This window comes from Capra hircus, chromosome 25 (assembly GCF_001704415.2).
Source record: "Capra hircus breed San Clemente chromosome 25, ASM170441v1, whole genome shotgun sequence".
Lineage (NCBI taxonomy): Eukaryota > Metazoa > Chordata > Mammalia > Artiodactyla > Bovidae > Capra > Capra hircus.
The window spans coordinates 3,419,338-3,436,168 of NC_030832.1; the positions used below are offsets into that span (position 1 = coordinate 3,419,338).

Here is a 16,831-nt window from a genome sequence, read left to right on the forward strand (position 1 = left end):
TGTATCCTGGAGCTGACTCCCCAGATTACTGAGGGGCTACCGCCCAACCCAGCTCAGGAAAGGGAGGCCTGCGGCAGAGCTGGGGCCCTGTCCACAGCGGGGCAAGTAGGGCCAACCTGAGGGCGGCGGGGAGTGGCCCATCCGTCTGATGCGTGACGGCGCGACCACCGGTTGCCTGCCCTGGCCCCGCCAAGTGTCAGAGGCCAGACCATGGGCGGGCGAACACCACCGCCTCTCTTCCCTGCACAGCCCCACAGCTGGCAGGAAGAGAGGCCTGCCTCTGGAATCTGGACATGCATACTCAAGAAATGCGGAAAAGACATTTATTACTGAGCTATAAATTAGAGGCGGACGGGTGGGCGGGAGGAACCAAGCGGTCACGTTTTAGGTGGCTGCTGTTTCTCCCTGTCCTCCTGGGCCTGGATTCTGAGTTCCTCCTCAAGACGCTCCTTCGCTCGGACCACCTGGGGAGGGGGTCACAAACAGTTAGGCTGGGCACCCTCTCCCTCCCCAGGTCCTGCTCTGGCTTCCTGGAGGGCCGTGGGCAGGTCAGGGAGCTGGTTCCAGCACCCCGCCAGCTAGCAGTCCTGGCTCTTCCAGGCCATGGCTGCTGGGGGGCCACCATCCAGGGTGACACAGGGCCCAGGTCGACACAGCCCCACTGGCAACCCTGAGGGACAGGCCGTTCAGGGGGCCCCCTGAGCCCTGGGCACCCTTCTCCTGCCAAGCTCTGAACCGCCCAGAAGCGAGGGACGCCCCAGCCCGCCCTCCCCTCGTGCTCACCTTTGACTGCAGGTAGAAGGAGCCACCCACGGATTTATCGTTCACCTTGAATAGGTGTTCGTAGTTCTGCAGAGGAGGGGAGACGGTGAGTCCCTGGTTACAGAAGCGGGGGAAGCTAGGAGATGACAAAGAAGGAAAGCGAAAGGGCTCGCCCCTCAGTGCGTTCCAACGCTGGGAGCCGCTAAGGGGTGGAGAAGCGGACAGGCGCCCATGAGACAAGGCCTGTGCCTCCGCCTCTGCGGCCTGCACAGCAACAAACGATGGTGGCCTCCTCGAGTCCCAGCCGGCCGCGCTCAGGGCCCCCACTCCTGCCTCCTTCCCTCCCCTCATCAGCTGGCAGCCTGCCACCTTCTCCCCACGTGTGGTCGGCTTATCTCCAAGCCGGCTGGGGATGCCTTACCTTCTGGATCTCCTCGGGGCTCAGCTTGGAGACATTGAGAATCTGCTGTGCCTCCTGGAGGCTGAGGCCCGAGAGGTTGGAGGCGGCTGCAGACTGGTGTCCGGCACGTCCCCGGGCGTCTGCCGCTGCTCGGCTGGCTGTGTGAATATGCGGTTGAGCGCCCGACCCTGGGCTTTCCCAGGGAGCAGCTCATCCCCACCAGGGGGTGCGGGAGGAGATGGGCAGGGCCAGGGGGCATCTCCTCCAGGGATGGATTTTGGGGGGTCAGGGGTGGGTAGGCAAGTGAGGACAGGTTTTCCCCACCAGAGGACGGGGCAGGGGCTGGTCAAACCTGGCATCAGGTCTCCGGCCCAGACCAGGAGATGACCCTGTCCCTCGTCCTCCCCACCCTCTCACCCCGGGCATGCGACAAGTCGGGGAGCTTAGGCTGCTAGGGTAGCAGAGTGAGGCTGCGGGCAGGTGTGGCAGCCCTGATGAGAGCCGGCTGCCCTGTGGTCACCGAGGCCACTGAAGCAGGCCGCCTTGGGTGACCTCTTGATTTAGGAGCCAGTACACTTTTCCTTAAAGGGTCAGAGAATATATTTTAGATTCTGCAGGTCAATTAGTCTGTGTTGCAGTTACTGGACTCTGGCTGGCTGTTCCAATAAAACTTTATTTGCAAAAACAGGCAGGCAGGCAGGCCAGTGTGCCCACTCCTGGCCGGATGCTGGCGTCAATCAGGTCTCCCTTCTCTGGGAATGTCCCAAGATCAAGCACTGCCCCCTACAGGAAGTGTCCCAGGCCACCCAAGCTGCCAGAACCCAGCCCACAAGGGGTCCCTGCATTAACAGGTGGCCCAGCGTGAGGGAGAGGCCCACAACTTCAGGGAAAATCTCACCCAAGCAGGATTTCCCAGCCCAGGGAGACAGGAACCCAAGCTTACCTGCAAACTCCTGCCGCAGGGCCCGGGCAAAGGCCCTGCCCACCACCTGAGCACCCATCACAATGATCTGGGCCAGGTACTTGGCCTGTGGGCAAAGAAGGCACCTGTTAGTGGCTGCATTCTCAGGGCCCCGGAGATGAGCCCTGGAGGTGCTGGCCGAGTGGCAAGGCTGCTGGAAGGCTGAGGCAAGGGACCCCAGCGCGGCAGCCACAGGCCACTTCCTCCCGGCACCTGATACAAGCTTCTGCTCTGGGAGGCATTGGAGGCTCACAGGAGAGCAGTCTTGAGTTTTGGGGGGCAGGTACCCGAAAGAGTCCTCCAGAGGGAGATGGGACTCTCTCTCAGCCTTCGGACAAAGCGGACAGGAGCCAAGGCAACGTGGCCTGGGAGCCAGAACTCGGGGTCGGTCCCGGACTCACCGCCAGTTCTGCATCTGAGCTTGGCGGGTCCAGCCTTCATCTGTTGGTGGTGAGATGCGGGGCCATTCTGATTCTCCTCACATTATTCAAGTCCATTCCATTCGACACAACAAGAGAGCAAAATGCCCTCCACCCTCGGCCCCCGTTCCTCCACTGGCTCACTGCTTCACTCAAACCCCGCCTGAGAGTCAGTGCCAGGGCGTTAGACACACAGGACCCAGCCCTGAGGGAATCCCCACTGCCATGCAGAGTGGGAGGCTTCCACTCAGACCACGTGGTCCAGTGCCCCACGGAGGCGAGTGGGGCATCAAGCAGGACCAGAGGTGGGCACGGTCGATGGAGGGAGGGGAACCCTCAGGAAGGATGTGGGGACTCTGGGGGGTGGGGCACTCCTCCCGGGCAAGCAGGATCATGATGGTAACACGGGGGCTTTTTCAGGCAGAGGGACCAGGGGAAGCCCAGACTAGGAGAGTGTGGGGGACGCCTGGGAGCAGCCAAGAGCCTGGGGGACTTGTGAGGCAAGACGAGTAGTGTGGCTGAGACGCGAAACACAGACCTTACTATGACTAGGGATAACAGACAGCGCATGCGTGTGAAATGGTACACAGGTGCGCATGAAGGATACCGGCGAGTGCTCACTGCGGGTCACCACGGATCACGTGGCGCCTCCAAGTGTTGGTGTCCAACAAGAATTTAGCCAGGGTGTCGAGCCCTGTGATGGACACATTCTATCTATTGTGCCATCTGATCCTGACAGCTCGAGACAGGGAAACACAGAGAAGTTTAGTGACCAACCTGAGGACACACCACTGGCACCCAGGAGAAAGATGGGCAGAAAACCCACAGCCCGTGCTCTCAGCTGTGGTGTCCCCAGGCTGCCCACCTCACGTAGGGTCGGCAGGGAGGGCGACTGAACAACAGAAGGGCAGGACCCAACTCAGAGGCCGAAGATGGGCTTGTCAGATCCCAGTGGAACCCGGACTCCGGAACTGGCCTTGCTGGGCCCCCCTGATGGGCGAGGTGGGTGTGGTTCCAGGCCAAAGGAGAAGTCAGTTTGGATTTCACAAGCCCCATATTTCACACCAGAAGGCAAAGCTCTGTGAGAACTCGCCAGGGGTCAGAGGAGGGGCAAGGCTGCAGGTGCTGAGGTGAAAAGGCCCAGGAGGATGCGCTTCCGGTGGGAGAGTCTCACCTGGCTTCCCCCCACCCCGGCTTGCCTGAAGCCTCTCCCACGTGGGGCAGGAGGCTCTGAGATGGACAGCTAGTCCTGCCTGAGGGACAGAGAGGCTGACAGGCCTGCCAGTGGTTCCGAGGATTCCCTTGGCCAGGAATTCCCGCCAGGCCTCGGACCTCCCCTCCTGCTGCCACACTTGAGAGCCTGCATCACCACACGTCTGCACTGCCCTCCCTGTCCGGGGAACAACACAGCCCAATGTGGGACCAGAGCCCTGCAGCTGGCAAAGGACCGCAGGTGGCGTGGGGGGCTGGGGAGCACTCGGGAATGTGCTTTGTCCCATGTCAAGTGCATCAAGAAGGGAACCTGGACCCGGACAGACTCACGTGCAAAGCTCCCTTCACGGCACAGTTCCTTGGGCTGGTGAGCCGAGCCAGCATGGACCCACCCTCTTATCAAGGACACACGGGGATAGAAAGGAGGCTGTCTTTGCCCAGGGCGCCTGCAAACAGCTGCGCACATCACAACCACGCAGGAAGAGGTCAGGACCCGGACTGTCACATCTGCCAGGGCACATCCAGGGTATGGGCTGTGGCGGGCACCAGTGGGTGCCCAGTACATATTTGAATGAATGCGACACTTGACAGGGCTTCCCAATGCCTTCCACTCCCTCTGCTGAAGGAGGGCTCTGGCCTTCCCACAACACACACACACACACAATCCCCCATTTCTGTTGCCGCTGCAGCCAATACAGCCCACCCCCCAGCTCTGTCTGGTTACAAAGAACGGTTCTGGTTTTATCTTCCCTCACCACTCTCCACCGCACGCACTACAGACAGACCCTTTACTCCCTGACTCCAGGGTCAGTTCCCCTACTTTTTTACTCCATAGTTTCTGTAGCTCTGAATTCACACATCTCGGGTCACTCTTCTCAAATAGGATCTTCACTGAGCTGCACATAGCGTTTTCATTACCCCACCCCCAACAAACGCCATACCTACTAACCCACTGAATACCCTCCTTCCTATGCCAATATCGTCAAACCTCAGCATCCTTTGAGATTTGGCTTGGACACAGCTGGCACCATGCTTCCAATGCAGGGGGTTACAGATTCAATCCCTGGTCAGGGAACTGAGATCCCACGTGCCACCACCAAAAATAAAGACAAAGCTCACATCACCCCCATTTCCTGGAGTGAAACCTTCCCAGGCTCCCCCCATTTCTACCAACCCATTCTGCACTGTCTTTCTTTTCCCATCAATATATTGTCCTATTTTATGGATTCGTTGCCTTTCTCCTTTAAGGTACAAACTCCTTGGGGGCCACCTTTCACTCGGTCCCTCAAGGCTGACTGAGTCCCATGCAGGAACATCTGTGAGGGACCCAGTTTGGGGGGGGGGTAGTGGGGAGTGGTCCTCAGAAAATGAGAGTGACTATTACAAGGCAAGGACAACCACTATGTGTGTAGCATCAGCTAAAACCAGGACGAGAGACCCCGGAGAAGTCAGATTCTCGGAGCTCCAGGTTGTTTACCTCTAAGATGGAGACAACGAGGGTACCTGCTTAAGAATTAAATGAGAACCTACATAAGCCCCAGGGCTCCGGGCCTGGCACTTGAAAGCTCTCACCTTATCACGATCAGTTAAGAAGTGGTTCCTCAAAGCCACTGCCTCAATAACTTGGGGAACAATCCTCTATCAGGGGATAGACCTCAGGACTCTGCACTGTTAAAGGTCCCCAGGTGACCTGACTCTACCAGGGTGGGCCAGATCTGTGGGCTGGCTCGGGATGGTACCGCAGATACGCTCAATTATCGGTGTCGCAGGGTCAAGTCCCACTTCTGCCACTTGCTCGTGAAAAGTCCCGCAGCCCGATTAACTAGCTTTCAAATGGGAACAATAATGGGGCGATACCATCAACTAGCTCGGGAATCCAGCAAGGACCCCCTGCACAAGGCTGGTGCACGCGGCGACCGCATCTGCTCGGTATTCTCCGGCCCCCCTCGCCCTCCAGCTAGACGGCTCTCCCCGGGCCCCGAGGTCGCCAGCGCCCGCAGAAGGGCGCCCGGCGGCGACCCCCGCCTAGTCCTGGCTTCCCGCCGGGCATACAGCGGGGCGAGCGGAGCCTACAGCCCGGCCGGAGCTCCTCGGCCCGGCCCCCGCCCCTGTACTCGAAACGGCTTCTTCCCCGCTCCTCGGGTCTCACCATGGCGACCACTCAGGTTCAGGAGTCCGAGGGTCCGACTTCCTCGCCCCGCGGCCCCGGCTCAAGGGCGGCCGGCGGGTCAAAGGTCAAGGGAGACTGCGAAGAGCGCATGCGCAGGGCATGCGCGTTGCTCCATAGAAGCGCAGGGGCGTGGGCGGAGACTTAAGGTCTGTGGGCGGGGCTATGGGTGGGGCCTGCCTCAGCCTCAGGCGCCGGGGAAACCTCCCGAGGCTTAGGACACAGGACACTGTAGCCCCCGTGACTACCCTGGGGTGCTAGGAACAAAGAATAAGGCCTGTTCTATCGGGGGTGGGGAGAGATACTTTTTCCCTTCATTTTGCCAAAGTATTTGGGACTTAAAAGACAGAATAAACATACATTTCACAAACGTGATAAGGAGTAAGATGCTAAATTTTCACCAATATTTAAGAAGACAGGAAAACTTCAAAAAAGGCTTCAGGGACATCCCTGGTTGTCCAATGGTTAAGAATCCACTTTGCAGCAGACACCACTTTGCAGCACACCAGTCCAGGACCTAAGATCCCACATGCCACAGGGGCAACTAGGCCCAGGCAACAACTGCTGAGCCCTCATGACAAGAAAGATCCCACCTGCTGCAACTAAGACCCGACACAGCCAAATAAATAAATTAATAAATTATATATATATATAAATATATATAAAACTAGTTAAAAAAAGGAAAAATCTGTTTCATTTCAGGTTTCTTCTGTCTAGGAAGGAGGGCTCTTCTCATTCCTCCAAGTCTTTGTTCCAATGTCACCTTCTCAGCGAGGCCACCTTGACCCCCTACCAGGGCTGTAACTTGTACTCCATTCTTTTGCTTTTTCAAAAATTTTCGGTCGCACCACACAGCCTAGGGGACCTTAGTTCCCCACCAGGGACTGAACCCATGGCCTTGGCAGTGTAAACCGTGGAGTGAAAGTTCCTCTTTGCTTTTCTACTACTACCAGCTTTATTGGGAGATAATTCATACCACATACAATTCGCCCCTTCAAAATTCACAATTCAGTGCTTTTTAGTATACTCAGAGAGTTGTGCAACCATCTCCACTAGTTCCAGAACATTTTCATTCCCTGCTTAAAACTCCATACTCATAAGCAGTCACTAGCTGTTTCCCCCTCCCCTAGTCCCTAGTGACCACTCACTGTCTCCTCAATGAAGGTCTCTTCTGGGTGTTTCACAGAAATGGAATCATACTATATGGGTTTCCCAGGTGGTGCTAGTGGTAAAGGACCCACCTGCCAATGCAGGAGATGTAAGTAAGGCAGCTTTGATCCCTGGGTGGGAAGATCCTCTGGAGAAGGAAATGGTAACCTGCTCTAATATTCTTTCCTGGAGAATCCCATGGACAGAGGAGTCTGGTGGGCTACAGTCTATAGGGTTGCAAAGAGTTGGACACGACTGAAGCGACTCAACACGCATGCACATGTCTGGTTTAAACTTCCATTCTTGATCCCTATTTTTTTTTCTTCCTGAAACTCTTATCACATTCTATCAAATTATACCATTTATCTGTTCCCTCCCACTAGAATGTGGACTCCTGGTGGGCAAGAATCTTTTCTCCTTTTCTCTACTCTTGGGCATCAGCACCTGGAAGAGTAGCTTTTTAAAAAAATTTTTATTGTCGACTGTACTGAGTCTTTCTTGTTGCACGCAGCTTTTCTCTAGTTTGGGTGAGCGGAGCTACTCTCCTGCATGGGTTCTGGAGCATGGGCTCAGCAGTTGTGATGCACAGGCTTATTTGCTCCACAGCACATGGAATCTTCTCAGACCAGGGATCGAACCCATGTCCCCTGCATTGGCAGATGGATTCCTAACTGCTGGGCCAGCAGGGAAGTCCTTCATTCCTGTTGAATGAACGAGAGTCCGGCTGCCTCCTACCGTGTTCTGGACCACCACCCTTCTTTCCTTTCCTGAGTCTCCAAATGCAGTCTTCCCTCAGCGCCCTTCCTTTCATCTGAAACGTTCTTCTCAGGGCTCTCTCCTGGGCTCTGTGACCCTCAGGAGTTATCTCTTAGCTTCGTCACTTCTCAGACCCTGACCACGGTCTCCCCCTGCATCCCAGGGGCTCCCTTTCATGAAGTTTATCTACTTCACAGTTCTCTACACACTGTCTATCTGCGAACTTGAGCACAGTCTGGCTCCCCTCTGCCTACTAAAACTGTGCCAAGTGCCTTGAAAAGCCTTGTCTCTCCCGTTCATGACCGGAGCTGCCATCCAGAGAGAACCTGGCCAGGTACCCATGTGTCGGAAGAATGAATGAACTCCCAGCAGGAGTAGAGTGAGGCCTGGGACCAGGTGGAGCCCAGGGCCAGACTACCGTCACCCTTACCGCTGTCCCCTTCCCCTTCCAGCCAGCCAAGAGACCACAGTGGCACCAGGATGACCAGCTTAGAAAAGTTTAATTGTTGAAAACATCCAGGACACGTGCAGGCCAGCCCCTGTGGGGCTCACACCCCCTTTAATTGGGCTATTAGCTCTGTGACACCCATTTCTCCTGGCTTCAAGTTTGGGAAGCAGGGTGACTGGTCCCAGACCCCTGAGGCTGGAGCTGCTCCAAATGGCCAGGTGGAGGGGCCAGCCCCCTAGACCCTTGACCGGAACTGGGGCAGCAGGCCAGATGGGACGGCATGTGATAACTGAAGGTGCTGAGCGAAGCCAGCCCAAGCTGGGACCAGCCCAGGTCAGAGGAAGGGGGGACAGGGAGCCCAGAGCCTGCCCAGGGACATGCCCCTGAGCCCTCACCCCTCCCCACCCCATGCCCCTGGCTCCGCATGCTAGCAGGCAGTGAGGCGAAGCGCCCAGTTCCAGAAAGAGCAGAGATGCAGACAATCCATGGAGACTGCAGCAGAGCCCAGAGGCCGTGGAAATGCCCAAGACTCAAAGGAAGCCAGGGCTTCTGGGATGAGGTGTGCCAGGGCCAGGAGGTGGCTTCCAGTTTGAGGGAGAGATGTGAGGTGCACGGGGGCACCAGGCTTTCCTGGAGGTGGCAGTGGAGGGTGAGGCTAGAGGCGGCTGGTGCGCAGGCTAGTCCTGGGGAGATGAACCAAGAAGCAGGGAGGGGAGTCGGGAGGGCCCAGGAGGCAGGCATGGGTGAGCAGGCTGCAGGCGTGAGTCGGGGAGGGACAGGACAGGATGCTGGCCCCACAACCAGTCCACTCACCCACTCGTCCTCATCCACGCCTTCAAAGGAGTCCTGTGGGAGCGGATCCTCCCGGTTCCCTAGTTTCGCCACCATGGCGCTCAGAAGCTGGGGACAGGGTGGACGGAACAAGAGGCAGGAAGTGAATGGCGGTCTCTGTATACAGAGGTCCCAAGTGCACTTGGGTCTGGTTGGGTTGGGCCGGGCCAGGCCTGGGAAGGGCCTCTCCCTGCCCTTCCCTGGCTTCCTGAGCCCCACCCCCTTATGACGGTCAGTTTCAGAATTTTGGAAGACCTCCCCATCAAGCTGTCCAACTGACAGATGGGTGACACTGGCTCCTGGCCCAGTCAGGGTCGGACTAGAGAGCTGAAAGGCTGCGCCATGTGCAGCCAGGACCCCTTCCCCCGCTGCAGCCAGCCCTCTCCCCGCCTACCTCTTCTTTCTTCTGCTGGTCTGACTTCTCCTCCAGGTAGACTGAGGAGGGGGCCCGCCGGGCAGGGGCTTCACGGGGGGCCTGGCTCACTGGGGTGGGACCAGGGACAAGCATCAGGCAGGAGAGAGGCCTCTTGGGACCAGGCTTCCTGGTCCGACCCCTGGGTTCCAGCCCATAGGAGATTCCGTGGCAGAGAGTCCAAAGGTGGCACTCACAGCTACCCAACCCTCGGTTCACGTGGCCTGCCCTCGGCACCAGGCTGTGTGAGTGTACTCATGCACATTTGGGGCGGGGGGCTTCTGACAGAAACACAGACCCTGGGCGCTACCGTCTAGGGGCTCAGAGACCAAGTCCAAAGTACAACCACCTGTCCCTAGGAACACTAGAGCTTCTTGAGTGCCAGCAGGGGTGGAGGATCAGACTTGGACCTTCTGCCCCTTTCTCCAGCCCCCACCTGCTCCCCTCCGTCCTCCCCTCCCTCATCGCCCAGGCCCTCATCCTACCTGGGGTCATGCCGGGGGGCTGCAGGCTGAGAAGCTGGGGCGTCCCGTTAGCACCTCCCAGCCAGGCCTCAGCGCTGAGCGCCGGCTCCCAGCTCATGGTGGTGTCGGGGAACACGTCATCCTGGAAGAATTCTTTCTGCAGCGATGGAGGAAGGGGCTGCTCTGAGGCACCAAGCAAAGGCCCAGGGCACACAGGCCTCCACTGGGCAGGCGGGCATGGCGAGACCCAGGACCCCAGTCTGAGGTTTCTACGGGGCTCAGAATGTCAGCCGAGTAAGGGGCGCAGATGCTCCACAGAGCAGTGGGTGGGGCAGTATGGCAACAAGACCAGCCAGGCCCCAAAGCCCCTGACAGGGGCCGGGGAGTGGGGGGGCTGGGCGTTGGCATACTGCATCCCCAGCTCACCCTGACTCGGGGCAGCCGGAAGGCGACAGGCTCCAGGGAGGTCTGGCGAAGTCGCAGGCATCGGGCAAACTCCACCTCCCGCACGTCACACTCTGTCTTGGGCAGGAGGATGAATCCCTGGGGTGGCAGGGGAGTGTGAGAAAGTGAAAGTTGCTCAGTCGTGAACGACTCTGTGACCCCATGGACTGACTGTACAGTTCACGAATTCTCCAGGCCAGAACAGTGGAGTAGGTAGCCTTTCGGTCTCCAGGGGATCTTCCCAACCCAGGGACTGAACCCAGGTCTCCCACACTGCAGGCAGATTGATTATCAGCTGAACCACGGCTGATGCTGGAGTCCAGAGTTCGCTGGCACCCGGACCCCCAGGACCTCTCACTTAGGACCTCCAGGAGCAAGGCCTAGCCCTGGACGGTGGTGTGATGTTTAAAAACTAGCTCTTGGGAGGAAAAATGCCCTGGTTTGTAGCATTTGCCTAGTTCCATGGTGTAAAAACTGCCCGCCTGGCCAGCTTCACACCAACAATGTGACGGGGAATGCAGATACAGGATGAGAAGTGCTGTAACAGCTCGGGATAGATCTCTGGCGGACAAGGGCCCACAGATTAAGTAACCTCGACAGCACAAGTAACAGTGAAGTCAAACAAAATAACTGCGAAGTGATAAATTAAATATCTATTGCCTTGGTCTTTAATGCAACTTATTTGTGGGTTCATAAGACTTAACCTTACGTAGTTTAATTTTCAGTAATGGGTGAGTTTAACAACCAGGTCCAGAGGCTGCCCGGCACACCCTGCCAGCCAGGGCCTGGTGATCCGCAGGTCCCATGGGCCCATGCAGTTTGCCCATGTGGCCACTAGAGGGCGGAGAGCCCGTGGTCCTACCTGGGGACAGACCCAGAGTCGGCGCGCCGGCTCACCTTGTGGGGATCCGGCGATGTGAAGCTGTTGCACTCCAGGAAGAAGGGGGCCTCGGGGAGCAGCTCGTACAGGAACACGCGGGTATCACCCTAGGGGGATGGCGGCAGTGAAGCGGCTAGCTTCAGGTGCCTTTCCCCCAATACCTGCCCAAAGCCCCCGCCTGTGCTCCCCAGCCCACCTTGCCCGTGAGCAGCACCAGGCTGGTGTCCGGGTCATAGCTGGGCAGCAGGGTCGAGGGAGCCACGTCCAGCCCCAGCACTGCGGAGGGGCCACCAGCCAGGGCCTTGGCTGAGTACAGGAGGAGCTGGCGCTCGCTTCGGCTGCAGGGGGACAGAAGTGGGTCCTCAGAGCAGGACGGGCCCGGGGCAGGCATGACAAAGACTCCAGCATGTCTGGGCTTTTTTCCCCAACATTCTGCTCTAGGGCCCTTGCTCCAGCCAGGCTGTCACCCTTTGGGCCGTTCCACCAGAGTCCACTGCCCTCTCCTCCGGATCTGTGGTTACCAGTCCCTTTGTGACCCAGGTCAGAGGTACCTCTCTTAGGAGACCCCCCCCCACCCCGATCCTCCCCTTAGAGCACCAAATGCCCTTCCCCTGGACCTCTCCAGGAGGCTTGGTTCTGTTCTGTGTGCTTCATCTGGTCCCCACCAGGAATGGGCTCCTCGCACCTGGGACAGATCTCATCCCTCTGGGCCCCCAGTTGATTCCTCCTCATCTCTCTCCCTCTCATCCACCCGTCCATTCACCCATCCAGCCACTCCACCATCTATCCACTGACCCACCTATCCATCCAACCATCCATCTGTTCCTCCACCCATCCATCCATCCACCTACCCATCCATCCACCCACCCAACCATCCATCTATACAACCATCCATCTACCCACTCACCCACCCATCCACACACCCAACCATCCATCCACCTACCCAACCATCCATTCATCCTCCCAACCATCCATCTACCTACCCATCCATCCATCCAACCATCCATCCACTGACCTACCTATCCATCCAACCATCCATCTATCTATTTGGGTGGATACCCAACCATCCATCTATCCAACCACCCATCCAACCACCCACCCACCCACCCATTCATCCTCCCAACCATCCATTCATCCTCCCAGCCATCCATCCACCTACCCATCCATCCATCCATCCAACCATCCACTGACCTACCTATCCATCCAACCACCCATCTATCTATCCACCCAACCACCCATCTATCCAACCATCCATCCACCCAACCATCTATTCATCCTCCAACCATCCATCCACCCAACCATCTATTCATCCTCCAACCATCCATCCACCCAACCATCTATCCATCCATCCACCCCACCATCCATCCACTGACCCACCTATCCATCCAACCATCCATCTGTCCATCCACCCATTCATCCACTCAACCATCCATCCACCCACCCTCCCACCCACCCATTCATCCTCCCAACCATCCATCCACCTACCCATCCAACCATCCATCTATCCAACCATCCATCCACTGACCTACCTATCCATCCAACCACCCATCTATCCAACCATCCATCCATCCATCCATCCATCCATCCATCCATCCACCCAACCATCTATTCATCCTCCCAACCATCCATCCATCCATCCATCCATCCACCCAACCATCCATCCGTCCAACCATCCATCCGTCCAACCATCCATCCACCCACCCACCCATCCACCCAACCATCCATTCATCCTCACAACCATCCATTCACCATCCATCCATTCACCATCCATCCATCCATCCATCCACCCACCCATCCACTCAACTATCCATCCAATAAGTGAGTGTGGGGACAGCTTCTGCACACCTAACAGGTGTATGTGTATCTTGGGGACGGGGCACAGTGGATGCTGAGGTCTGGGGATGGGAATGGTGATCCCAGAGTCCTCACCTGTCAAAGCCTGACACCAAGAGATAGTGACCGTCACACACCCACACAACGCGGGCTCCACGGGCCCCCTCGGGCCCTGGGCCTTCCTGTTAGGATACAGCATATGAGGCCTGGCCGGAACCCCCACCGGGTCTGAGGGCTGCCCCCAGCCCATCCTGCTCACCTGCAGGGGCTCAGGGCTACCCCGGGGCTCGTAGATCCGCAAGCGCCCATCTTTGCAGACAGTGGCCAGCTGCTGCCCATTGGGGCTCCAGGCCAGCCCAAAGATCTGGGGGCAGGTGGAAACGTGAGAAGCAGTCTCTTGCCCCATGGCTGGGCACCTGCCCCCCAGAACTATCCTACCTGATCCCGGTGGCCCTGCAGCCTCAGCCGCTCGGCTCCGACCTTGAGGTCCCAAATCCGAATGGTGAGGTCGTAGGAGGAGGAGGCTAGTATGTCGGCCGCCAGTGGGTGGAAGCGCAGAGAATAGATCTTCTCCGTGTGGCCTGGGATTGAGGCGTGGGGTGACACTGAGTCCCCCAGGAGCCTCTGCCTATCCCCCAGCCCCAACCCAGGCCCCCATCACCTGTGAGTACTGCCTCGGGCGTAGTGAGCACCTCCTGCAGGCCCTCGGGGGGCACCCGCCACAGCCGGATCCTGGCGTCCTCCCCGGCTGCAGGGTGAGCAGGCTTGTCACTGCTGGCCCAAGGCCCCCAGGCTTCCCTTGACCCCATCTGGGGCCCCGGGACCCTTCCTCAAGCCCAGCGCCCAGCCCAGCCTCCTTACCCACGGCGAGGCGGTAGGGGTCAAAGGGATCCCAGGCCAGATCGGTCACAGCCACCCCATTCTGCAGCGTGGGCAGTGCAGTGTCAGGCAGACGGCCAGGCTTCCGTAGCTGTGGGAGGTGCCCCCACCCCAAGGCCCATCAGTACCAGGCAAGAGAGCCCGGTCCCAGTGGCTGCAGGGCAAGCAGCATGCCTGGGCCTCACCGTCTGCAGCCGATGACCCCCCGGGTAATGCCCAAGCTCTCTGCTCAGTCACCTTGTGCTCTGAGCCCCAAGTGCCAACCATGAGGCCCCCAGGAAGTGAGGGGGTGGCTGGAGCAGTGGGAAGAGCTCAGGCTCGGGGCTCAGGGGGCCTGGGTTTGATTCCCAGCTCCACACTTACACGTCATGTGACCCCATGGGTCACTAAGCTTCTCTGTGCCTCACCACTCTCATCTGTAAGACGGGGATAAGAGTGGCACCCCCAGCATGGGATACTGGGAGGTTTGCCTGGCACACGGTTTGAGCATAGAGAAGGTGAGCTGGCATGGGCACTCGACGCCTTCAGCATCCTGCAGGGGGACATGGGGACTGCGTGGCGGGGCTGGCCCTCACCTCCAGCACGGCCACTTGCCCCCCGCTGCTGAGCAGGGGCACAGCCACACGCAGCTGGTTGGCACAGAAGCCATCACTCTCGCCGGGCGTCGTGAGGTTGAGCCCCTTGAGGTTGGTGATGTGGTTGTCTCGGTGCAGGACGGTGCCCTGAGCATGCCGGAACTTGGAACTGGGGCCTGGGTGCAGGGGGCAGCAGGGACACGGAGCCACGTGAGGTGACGGTCCCCGGCCTGCCCACCCTGGGAAGTCCTGCAGGGGCACCTGGGCCAGCCCTGAATCTGGGCTGCCTGCTCCCCTCGGCAAAGGACCCCAGCTTCTGCCGGTCCGGCCAACACAACCGCCCAGATCTCAGAAAGTGCAGGCCATCAAGACTCACTTCACCCCACAAGGAAGTGACTGGTATAGGAGGGGAGTCAGGACTGGGGTGCAGAGGAGGGTGGCCGGGGTGGGGGGTGGCCCAGGGCACCCGTGCTAGGGGCTCACGCTCACCCAGCAGGCTCTGCAGGGACCGCTGGCTGGGGCTGGTGCCGATGCCGCTGGTGCTAGTGAGTGAGGGCCCCAGGCTGGAGGGCGTGGAGGGTGAGGTCAGCGAGCTGGGTGGGGAGGAAAAGCCCTCCTGGGGGAGAAGCACCCGGTCAGCCAGAGGCCCCCTGTGGGTGGGTGGTCTGCCAGGGTCTGGGGTCATCACCCTGGGACACCGGGGTGGGCGAGAATCCCCACTGCGCGATGTGGGGTTGGGAATGCAGTCACTGACGGGGCAGGAGGTGACATGGGTGAGCCGAGCTTTAGTGCACGGGGCAGCGGGTGGCAGCTGCCGGCTCCTGACTGTGGGAAGGCGGGCCCGGAGCGGTCAGGATTGTTCAAGAGAGGCTAGAAATCTAGATTTTTTTTGTGTCTGTGTGAAAGTCTCACTTCCTAGGCATTTTGCACGATTTTGAAAACACTGGGGTTCTTCACTTCTGCTTCTCGAGTTTCTGACACCCGTGGGCCACAGCGTGTGGCCTGCCCAGACCCACGCCCCCTGCTGATACTCACGCTGGGGTCCGCGTCGCCCACAGGTGTCCCCGCGGGCCGGGCTGTGGCAGGAGTGGGCTCTGCAGGGAGTGCCAGGCAGGAAGTGAAGCTGGGGTGGGCCCGGCGGGCGGGGTGCAGGCTGACCCTCTGCACCTGTGGGGAGAGGTCCACAGTGGAGGCAGGAGAGGTGAGGGCCCGGGGAGGGGACACCGGGCCGCTGAGTGCCAGCCATGGCCAGAGGGGCTGTCAGCCAGGCCCCGGCCTTACCTGCTGGTCGCTCCCTGCCCACCAGGTGCTGGGGTCGGAGGCGGGCACACAGCCTGCGGTGTCCGGGAACAGGTCTTCGTGGAACTCCATGGTCTGGCGGCAGACAGGGGCAGGCTGGTGAGCTCAGGGTCCCCCACTCCAGGCCCTCCCAGCCCCTCCCGCAGGACCCCTCACCTTGCGGGGTATGTGGTAGCTGATGGGCATGATGGCCGTGTCACTCAGCTGCAGCACTCGCAGCACCTCGCAGCTCATGACGGCCAGTGCCCGCCGGGGCACAAGTGCCGCCCCCCGCAGCGCACTCTCCAGGAGGCACTGGGTCACTGGCAGGGACACGGTGGGCGGAGGACTGTCAGGGCAGGCTGGGGAAGTGGGCGATGGTGCAGGGCGGGGGAGGCGGGCAGGGCTTACCCGGGCTCAGCGCTGGCTGCTGGGGGGCCGCCTCATAGCAGTAGAGCTGGTTTTCTCCCTGCAACAAAGCCCACCCGAGTGCATGCTGACTGTGCTGGTGGTCTGGGCTGCCTGGCTCCACTCTTGCTGCCTCGTCCCTCCCCGAGGAGTGAGTCACAGCACCACCACGGCAGATGCCTACTAAGCGCTGAGCCGAGCTGGGGTGACGCCCCCTGGCGATCAGTATAACAAGCGCCTGCTGGGTGCTCGTCTGCTCCATTCCCAGCCTCGTCCTCGGGCAGCTCACACTCTAGGCTGTGACCCTGTGTGCCCGCAGCCCCTGGCAGGGGCTGGAGCCCAGGCAGCACTGTCCCAGCTCCCCCTCTGTGTGGGGGCGGTGAGCATCCTACACTCTCTACTTTGCCAGTCAGGACCAGATCTGGCCCAACATGGGTGGGTTCTCCTCACCTTTCCTGCCAGGACCAGGAGCCCCGAGTCTGGGTCCAGCAGGGGCATCAGAGACCTGGGGGAGAGAGACGGCCGGTCGTGGGAATACAGCCAAGTCTCCGTG

The 16,831-nt window shown here is 59.3% G+C and overlaps 2 protein-coding genes across 4 annotated transcripts in view; both read right to left on the reverse strand.

The window, feature by feature from the left end:
• Positions 310-6,032, reverse strand: PAM16 (presequence translocase associated motor 16 homolog). Its single transcript, XM_018040495.1, has 5 exons — positions 5,904-6,032; positions 2,106-2,190; positions 1,184-1,320; positions 784-849; positions 310-464 (listed from the first exon to the last, which is right to left on the reverse strand). Exons 1-5 carry the CDS (start codon positions 5,904-5,906, stop codon positions 378-380), a joined length of 378 nt encoding a protein of 125 aa, XP_017895984.1. The 5' UTR covers positions 5,907-6,032; the 3' UTR covers positions 310-377.
• LOC102188914 (coronin-7) overlaps positions 8,308-16,831 on the reverse strand; it is a 54,063-nt gene continuing 45,539 nt past the window's right edge. Inside the window, exons 10-28 of one of the 3 annotated variants that reach the window (XM_018040489.1) lie at positions 16,729-16,783; positions 16,282-16,339; positions 16,048-16,193; positions 15,874-15,966; positions 15,628-15,759; positions 15,082-15,208; positions 14,593-14,768; positions 14,000-14,108; positions 13,800-13,886; positions 13,577-13,719; positions 13,398-13,502; positions 13,235-13,320; positions 11,502-11,643; positions 11,323-11,412; positions 10,408-10,524; positions 10,003-10,138; positions 9,500-9,588; positions 9,088-9,174; positions 8,308-8,904 (exon numbers count right to left, since the gene is read on the reverse strand). In XM_018040489.1, coding sequence (XP_017895978.1) covers positions 8,428-8,904; positions 9,088-9,174; positions 9,500-9,588; positions 10,003-10,138; positions 10,408-10,524; positions 11,323-11,412; positions 11,502-11,643; positions 13,235-13,320; positions 13,398-13,502; positions 13,577-13,719; positions 13,800-13,886; positions 14,000-14,108; positions 14,593-14,768; positions 15,082-15,208; positions 15,628-15,759; positions 15,874-15,966; positions 16,048-16,193; positions 16,282-16,339; positions 16,729-16,783 — 2,455 coding nt within the window. In that variant the 3' untranslated portion in view covers positions 8,308-8,427. Of the gene's footprint in view, positions 9,175-9,499; positions 9,589-10,002; positions 10,139-10,407; positions 10,525-11,322; positions 11,413-11,501; positions 11,644-13,234; positions 13,321-13,397; positions 13,503-13,576; positions 13,720-13,799; positions 13,887-13,999; positions 14,109-14,592; positions 14,769-15,081; positions 15,209-15,627; positions 15,760-15,873; positions 15,967-16,047; positions 16,194-16,281; positions 16,340-16,728; positions 16,784-16,831 lie in introns of all 3 variants that reach the window. The other 2 variants (XM_018040490.1, XM_018040488.1) reach the window with 2 other exon arrangements.